The sequence below is a fragment of the Pteronotus mesoamericanus genome, unplaced genomic scaffold (assembly GCF_021234165.1).
Source record: "Pteronotus mesoamericanus isolate MK-2021 breed Mesoamerican mustached bat unplaced genomic scaffold, CSHL_Meso_final contig_61, whole genome shotgun sequence".
In the NCBI taxonomy this organism is placed as follows: domain Eukaryota; kingdom Metazoa; phylum Chordata; class Mammalia; order Chiroptera; family Mormoopidae; genus Pteronotus; species Pteronotus mesoamericanus.
This window is the reverse complement of record NW_026555217.1, coordinates 469322-478498: the sequence shown is the minus strand read 5'-3', so window position 1 is coordinate 478498 and position 9177 is coordinate 469322. Positions and strand designations below refer to the sequence as shown.

Here is a 9177-nt window from a genome sequence, read left to right as displayed (position 1 = left end):
TCAGGTGAAGGGGAAGATGGTTCTCTGGCAATTATTTTCACATTAAAATTTATATCAAATGTTATTTTATACAAAATGCTGTTTATCCAGCAGTGTAACAATGAATTGGCTTCATGTCTTTCATTGGACTTGAGAAGATGTTTGAGGAGATTCTTAATCTGTTTTAATGTCCACTTGAATATTCCATGGGACTAAAGCAGTTTGACCCCTCACCCAGTCCTACTTTACTTTGAAATTGGAAAGAAGGGCTGCCCATCAACATGATTCAAAGATGTCTCATAACAAAGCTGTTCTCTCCTCACTCACACTCTCCATGGAGTCTGAGTAGAAAGGTGCTCTGGACCAAGAAGCACATGAGGAAGTGAATTCAGTTACCCCACTTTTATGAGAATAGTATCCTTCACATGCAAATTCATCTCCCTGTACAAGGTTAAATCCTCCCCTGGTCTGTGGGGGATCACAGCTTTCTCCTCTCAAGGGTCTGACATTTCAGGGAAGGCACAGGCGTGCTCCTCAAGATGAGACTGCTGGGTCTTCTGCTGTGCCTTGCATTAGCTCCACAGGGTGAGTGTCTCAAATGTCAGACATGTGTCTATGGGATGGTAATGACTGCATGTGACTGACAGGAACCGATGCTCCTTGTCCCCAGATGTTCTGTCAGATGTGAAGCTGCAAGAGTCAGGCCCAGGATTGGTGAAGCCCTCACAGACCCTCTCCCTCACCTGCACTGTCTCTGGTTACTCCATCACCAGTAGCTGCTGGAACTGGATACGCCAGCCACAAGGGAAGGGGCTGGAGTGGATCGGGAAAATATGTAGTGGTAGAGACACTTACTATAGTCTGACCCTCAAGAGCCGCACCTCCATCTCAAGTGACATGCCCAAGAACCAGGTCTCCCTGCAGCTGAGCTCCATGACCACGGAGGACACAGCTGTGTATTACTGTGCAGGAGGCACAGTGAGGGGAAGTCAGGGTGAGCTCTGACAAAAACCCCACTGTGGGGGACCGGAGAGATTTTTTTTATCCTGCCAGCTACTCTCTCAGTTCTCTCCCCAAAGCCTCCTTCCCCAGTCTCTCCTCTGGTGTCTCTAGCCCTCTCTGTCCCTGCTGTTGCTGGAGCCCAGTGTAAGTGGCTTCAAATAAAAATTTATATTTTGGCCCTTTAAATGGTTCTTTGCATCTCCTCTTGTCTGTCTCTGGCAGAGAGCAACCCTGATGCTTTTTTCAGCTTGCTGTTATCTGTGTAGTTTTTGGGCTCCGGTATTGTAGGCTGGTGATCCCACTTGTGATTTAGACCCCACTCTTCTCAGGGGGACCCAACTGACCATTTCAATATCCTTATTGTGTGGTCACTTGTGGGCACTGCAGCTGCCTTCTCGAGTCTGTACCACACCTTTACCACTTAGGTTGTGATAAAGCTGATTCTTCTGTCTGTCCAAGGTTATAGGGTTCTTCTTTTGCTATTGTTCATTTGTTTGTTCCAAGTGGTTTCTCCACAATATAGCTGTAATTCCAGGATGGTCCTGGGAGAAGATCAGTGTGGCTTCCACTCACTTCATCATCTTGATTCTCTCTGAGTTCAACTTCTTTGGGATGCTCTATGCTTCTTAGGCTTGTATGTCTATTTCCTTCACTGTTTGAAATTTTTATGTCATTATTTTTTCAAATAGGTTTTCAGTTTCTTGCTCTCTCTCTTCTCTCCTTCTGACATTCCCATGATGTGAATGTTGGTACTCTTGATATTGTCCCAGAGGCTCCTTACACTATCATCATATTTTAATTCATTTTTCTTCTTGCTGTTCTGATTAGTTTTCTTTTCCTTCCTTCCTTCCATCCCAAATCTCTGATTTGATTCTTGGCTTTACCCACAGTACTGCTAATTCCCTGTAACTTGTTCTTCACTTCGGTTAATGTATCCTTCATTTCAGATTGGTTTGTTTTTATGGTTTCCATGTCCTTTGGTATGGAGTTGAATTTCTCTCAGAGTTTTATTCTTCCTCTAATTCATTGAGCATCCTAATAATCAGTGAGCTGTACACTGCTCTTATTAGACTGCTTGTCTCCATTTTGTTTAGTTCACTTTCTGGAGTTTAGTTCTTCTTCTGTTCTTTAATTTCAGCCATGTTTTTTGATCGCGTTTTGACAGACTCCCTGTGTTTGTTTCTATATATTAGGTAGAGCCACTATATCTACCTCATTGTGTAGAGTGACCTAAAATAGTAGGTGGCCTGTCAGTCCATTGACACAGTCTTCATTACCACAAAAAATGGGCACTCAAGGTGCCCCCACCATATGAGCAGCAGTTATGCTCCTCTTGCAGTTGGCCATTAATAGTTGTAGGCAGGTCAGTGAGAATGATTTATCAAGGCCGATGAGCTACAAGGACTGGTTGTGACCACTGGCCACCAAAATTCAACCACCACGGAGGATTAACTGTGCAGAGCCCCACTTCACAAAGCAGTACTATTTCAGCAAGACTCTGGTTCCTTCTAAGTCCACCCCTTGAGGGTATCACATGTGGAGGTGGTTGGGTGGTGGTGTTCTGACATGGTCTGTATCTTTACCACTGGGTACACAGGCTCTGGGGCCTGTTATCATCAGCGACCCAGCATAAGCTGCAAGGCAATCTGTAGAGGGTTGTTACTTGTGTTGGGCTTGGAGGTGTCCAAGCAAGTTCAAGCTGTGAACCAAAGCCAACTGTTGCTATTGCTCATCCTGGGTCCACTTAATGAGGGGTGTGGGGCTCTCAGAGGCCAGGTGCTGCTTTTTTTGAGAGAATTTTAAAAAGTCTGAAACATGAGCCTAACCATTTGTATGTAATAGTCAATGTAAACATCTTAGATGAGCCTGAAAGTTGAAAGGATCAGAGCCTCATAGAATCAACAGAGTGGGGCAAACAATGTTAGCAAGGTTGATGGGGACTTAGATATCCCACCCACCTGCTGGCTCCATGAATGGAAGGGCTCAGCAAAGGAACGATAGCCATGCCCACCTATCTGTGTAGGGGAAAGCCAACCCACATGTTGGGGTAATGTTGTCTACACTGACTGGACAAGGGCCCACTAGGTCTGACTCTCTGGGAAATGAACCAGGACCTTCCTCACCATGGACTCTTCAGGTTCTATGTGTTGGGAAACATGAAAATACAAGGTCAGACACGCTCCAGTCTGCACTTCAACCATGTGTTCTTTCGTTCTCTTGTCCAATCAGGTGACCCCCTAGGTTAGGGTCAGTGTAGGGACCCTTCACATGTGTTAGGAACAGGGACGAAGAAGACCTATAGTTCATTACCATGAAAATCATCACCGTGTGTGTGTGTGTGTGTGTGTGTGTGTGTGTGTGTGTGTGTGTGTGTGTGTGTGGTTTATTGAGAAGTAGAAGTGCAGTAGGATTAGGGCCACATGTAGGGCCACTCAGATTGGACCTACAAGCAGAGGAACCTGAAGACATTATAGGCCTCAAAGCCCCTGAGAACTTCAGGGTTCAGTGTTGTTGGTTGTTTCAGTGTATCTAACTGCTCCAGGTGAGGGAGCTGTTGTCTACACTGACAAGGGAGATTGTCCTTGTTACTTCACAGAGCCCAGGCTTTGGGGCTCCCTGCTGAGTCACTGGAGTTTAGCAAAGTTGGTTCTCTGTATCCTAACATTTCTTAGAACATGGTGTCCCTGACAAAGTACCCTGAAGTCAGTGTGCAGCTATTAATTCTGGACTAGAGTCACCGAGAGAAGCATGCCCTGTGAGCCTACATCAGACCACCCCATGCAGGACACAAGCTGGCCAGTAATGGGTGTGCTGGGCCAACAGGTTCAGGGGTGCTGCCCAAGGAGCAGTTGTAGTGGGAGCTGGAGGGGAATTTTGCCTTAAGGCCTGGGCATTCCTCTTTCCCTGAAAATATCTAAATTAAGAGTCAGGCATGAGGTGACTGTAAATATCATATTTTATCAGAGCACTCACCAAAGTTGATGAGACAAGAAACCACAGTCAATAGGAGTGTTGCTAGGACATCTTTACTTGTGAATTTTAAAGAGCTAGGGACAGTGATGGTTTTATTAACTCACTCGATGCAGTGTTTATGAGACAGAGTGAAGCATAAATAATGCATTTTGGTATTTCAGCCTAGAACTAGTCCAGGTGATCTCTATGTTACTCAAAGGTAACTTCACAAAGAGGATCAAAGGTGGGGTCTTGTTACTTAGAAGGACCAAGTTATGTGAGCATAAAGCTCAGGGACATGCTAGGCTACACAAATCCTACAACACTGATTAGAACCTAGACATTCAGACTCCCTTGTATCATGGACCCTGTGTCCTCTACATTCTCTCAGGTGGCATCAAGTCTTTACTTATGAAACTCTCTGCCTAATTGGCATGCTAATGAGAAGAGGTAGACTTGGTTAAAAGTGAGTCTACTGTGCTCCACAAGCATCATCTGCAGCTACATCCTCCCCTAAAGAGGTCTTGATGGCACAGCGCCTTCCCATGGACTGTAGCTTGAGAGCCCCCTTTCTGGTTAAAGTGGCTGAAGGTAAGGGATTCCTCAGTCCCTGGATTGAAGAGAGGACAAGGAATAATCAAGGAGGATTTTCAACCACTTTGTCTCATCTTGACAAGTGTCCACAACCAGGTGCACCTGATGCAGTCTGGGGTTGAGCAGATAAAACCTAGGGCTCCAGTAAGGTCTCCTGTAAGGCTTCTGGATACACCTTCTCCAGGTACTGTATGGAGTGGATACAACCGGCCCCAGGATAAGAGCCTGAGTGGATGGGGAGGGTTAACCTTAACAATAGTGACACAAACTTCAAACAAAATGTCCAGGGTGGAGTCATTGTGACCACAGAAAAATCCACTACCACAGCCTACATGGAGCTGAACAGCCTGAGTGTGGAAGACACAGATATGTATTACTGTGTGAGGGACTGTGTGAGGAAGTCAATGTGACCCCAGACACAAACTTTCCTGCAGGAGAGGCTGCTACAATCAGGGGGTGCTCAGTGTCCCTGAACACAAAAATCATCACAGGAGCAGGTGCAATTGGAGGTTTGGACTTGTTTCCCATATGGTTTCCTCTTTCTGTTACAGTTTCCTGTAACAGAAAACTGTTACAGTGAGCTATGGCATCACATCAATGTTGTTCCCAAGCAAGAGGGATATTTGAGCCCCGTTAAGAACTTAATTGGAGCATTGTTGGTTGAGTAGTCTTTTCTTGAGCACAAAGCCATATTTGCACATGACTGTACAGGACACTGTTATTGTAGAACTTGGCAATGGCAAAAATGTTTAATGTGATGTTTCATATTTAAATTTATTTCTGGAGAAAATGTCCATCTTTTTGAATAGCAACTTGAACACTCCATGAAACTGGAGTAATGGTGACTGGCCCATTCTCTTTGGCATTTAATGTTATGAATCCAGAGTCAGGCACCCTATGGGATCTCACTCTGGGGGGAGACATGCCTGGTCTCTGTGGAGCAGCTGGCAGTCAGTGAGCTTCTTCTCTGCACATGACTCTCACCATTTGTGAATCAGCCCTGCTACTCTGCTCTGCAATCACAGGACCATGATGTTCTTCATAAAAATGTTAGGGAAATATAGGATATAGTCTCTGTGAGAGTGAGCTGTTGGGTGAATTTTGATATGAAATATTGAGTTAAGATATTGATGAATCAAATTTAGCTAATATTAAAATCTTTTGTCCCACCGAGATACTCATAAGCGAATGAAAAGACATGCCTAGGCTGCAGTGCCTATTTTCACATGCTATGTCTGCAAATTATTGTATCCTGAATATTAAAGACTATCTATGGAATGCAGGTGTCCAGGATCCTCTGGCAATAGGTACATCCCTCCCAGGGAAGATGGAGATGGAGAGGGTTCCTTTGAGTGTCACAATGACCTTCTATCTGAGCAAGCTATGGACTAGCCCCACCCCACTCTGCTGTCTCTGAACACTATGAACCTTTAGTGCCAGAATCTGAGGACGTGGGTCAGTTATGACTCTGCCGACATAATCTCTGTACTATTTGGAAGACGGTACATCATAGAGAGTTGTAGTGACTACTTTGTTTTTCCTCTTCTTTCTATAAATTTGTGCTTCCCTCTGATGGAATATGTGAAGGTTCTCTGCAATAGGCCTCTGTACCTTAAGGGAGAGTTAGCACAGAGAACCTTGGACACAGATACAAGACTCATGCAGCAAAGATCAAAGGGTTCCAGCCTGCCCATGCTTTGTAGCTACTCATATAAACATGGCCCTATGTGTTTAAATGAAAGAAAAGGAGGTCTGGGAAAATTGGTGCTATATTTTGGGATTGTATTTATAACTAAATTGAAAGCAACACATTACTAAACATAAAATTATTATTAAAAATTCTTACCAATGCTGGGTATTTTCATGTTTTTGGTTTTGGAAGGTATATGGGTATCAAGCTATTACCTTATAATATCTATAAAAAAATCAATGAGGTTCCAAATTCCCTCTTACACCCAGATTGGTGGAGCTCTCCTTTGGCTTTTTTGCAATACAATTTAGAACCCCGGTGCCCTCTCTTCCCAGGCCACACAGGTTATGTGTTCAGGAGAAGAGGTGCTGAGAGGGGATGCTGATTCACCCCATGCCCACTCAAAAGAACAGGGGTCTCCACATGCAAATTTATCTCCCAGCTCCAGGATAAGTCCCCGCCTGGTTTTCAGGGGCTTGCAGCTCTCTCCTCACATGGGGCTGGGTCTCTGGGGAAGGCAGAACTGTGTTCTAGAAGATGTGCCTGTTATGTACTCTCCTATACTGGTGTCAGACAGAGTGGTCAAGGACATGGAGACAGCGTGCAGAAAGGGGATGCTGAGGCCGGTGATAGGATATGAGGAGCTTTTGTTTAATGTGAACCAAGTCAGTTTACAATAGTGAGGATTTCTATGTTTGGTTGGTGATGAAGGTTACACAGCAGGGTAAATGTACTTAACATCACTCTGTGCATTTAAAATTGATTAGCACATTGAATATTGGTTAATGTATGTTTTACCACAAATGCAACACCAGCACTAGTGAGAGGTTAGCATGTGTTTTCCAGGAGAAGTGGTGCCTCCTGACCCTACAGGGTTGGAATGCAGCAGGCTGGGGCTGTTATGGAAGGCTGTTCTGCGGAGCTGTTTTTGGGGCAAGAACTTCAGAAGGGGTGTGACTGTTCTATGGGTGTGTCTAGGGAAATGGGATCTGGGAAGATGGTGAGCCTGGATTAGAGTTCTTGGGTCATCAGTTTCCTGGGCTGAGAGCAGTGTGTGGCATGGAAGTATGGGAACAAAGTCAGTGAGTGGTCCTCATCCTGAGAGGATGCAGAGAATTACAAGGACCTGATTGTTTCTTCAAGGGGATCACAATGTGAGTGTCATGTCTATAGGGCCCAAAACTGTCTGACTCACAGTGTCCACCAGGATGATGGGTGGGAACACATGACTTTTAATGACACCATGAACAGGACCATGCTGCCCACATTAGATCCTCCCTTCTCAGGAGACACTTTCTTCCTATGAATTTTCATTTTCCAGTTTCCCTCAAGCAGGTACCCAACACTTCCCTCTGTTCTCACCTGGCATGGAAATGAGAAAAATGACAAGACCTTTAACAGATTCCACTTATCTGGGCCTCACAATATGTAAAGCTCCTTGAAAATTGAGACATAGAGAAAACTGGGACACAGGTGCTCACCTGAAATGTGTCTCTGGTCAGTATTGCAGGGGAAGGTGATGGATACATATTATTATGCTTCCCAGGGCCATGGACAGAGGCTCAGCTCTTCTCCTACATGTTGAGTAAGAGGACAGGAGTAGGTTATGGAGCACAGGTGTCCCCTGGGGACAGGTATGTTGCTTGGTGATGGAGGCTTAGTCACAGCTTCTCTGCCTGGGTGTCCACCTCCTTTTCCTTCATGCTGGTCACAGAATTCTGGTGTCCAGAGCTTCTGACAGTGTCCCAGTGGTATCTGTAGGAAAGTGGTAACAATCCTGGCCCAAATGCCACCATGACCTCACTTGGATGGACCAACTCCTCAGTCTCAGATCCCTTCTCTATAAAGGGGGGGGGCATCCTGACACATCTGTCACCTGAAGATATCTCACATCTGGTCCATAGATGTCCTCAGTCTATTTGACGTGCCCCAGGCCTCACTATGGACTATTAAATGGGGACTACAGTGGGAATTTTCTGTGTATAGAGGGGGTGCAAGACTCAGGAAAGCAAACCTGATTTTGAGTATTTACCAGGCTATTAAATGGCATCTTGTGTTTCACCTCAGTTTAGTGATTTAATAAAAGATACTTTGGTTTCCCTCCATCTGTAACCTTCACTCATCATCAGCTCCTAGTCCCCTTCCCAGCTGTGTATTACTGTTCGGGAGACACAAGGAGAGGAAGTCAGGGTGAGCTCAGGCACAAACCTTCCTGCTGGAGACAGGATGGTTGGGCTGAGGAGACCCTCAGGCAGCACCATGGAAGACAACAATGACCCTCATCAACAATATCTGACAGCCCAGGACCACTTTTCTGAGTTCCCTCTTCCTGCATCAACTCCTGCTTGTGTTCCTGGGGAGACACCAGACCAGTGACTCTAAGGTCCATCACTTAGGGTTCCTGGTTGTGATCTCTGAGAATGCAGGCCTGCAGGCAGTAAGCCATTGAGACTGCTCCCTGGATATCTTCCCACCTAAGGTCTCAGACGAACATGGGTTGGTAAATTCAAAACTGACTGTAAAACTGAGAAGCAGGTCCTGTCATCCACACACATCTCAGACACCTGCTGTTCCAGAGAGAATGTGTTTTATCTCTTTGTGAGAAGGTGAAACAAGTGTCCTAGTGCCTCATGTGGCCTAGGAACCTGGGAGATGACTTGTGCAGCTCACCTGTGGAAAGGGGCTGTACTGTTCTGCAGAAAAGGAGACTAAAGGGAAAACACAGTGTACCCAACACCTCTCTCAGTGCAGGCCTTGGGCTGGACCATGGGTAGCAGTTCCTAACCAGTGTGGCCCATTCCCTGGAGCTGGACTGAGACAGAGGCTGCACCTGCTCTGTCATCTGCAGGAAATGAGTGGGGAGCTCAGTCTGGTCAAGGAAAAGACAGTCTTTAGTTTGATATTAGTTTTCATCAAAATGTATATCAATTGTTATTTTATATGAAATTATGATTATTCAA

At 45.4% G+C, this 9177-nt stretch overlaps 1 gene segment (V, D, J or C); it reads left to right on the top strand.

Moving 5' to 3' along the window:
- The first annotated feature begins 491 nt into the window (after positions 1–491).
- LOC129076584 (immunoglobulin heavy variable 4-38-2-like) lies at positions 492–984 on the top strand. The segment is given in 2 exon segments: positions 492–564; positions 650–984. Coding segments are annotated over 2 exon segments (381 nt in total).
- Positions 985–9177: the final 8193 nt, after the last annotated feature.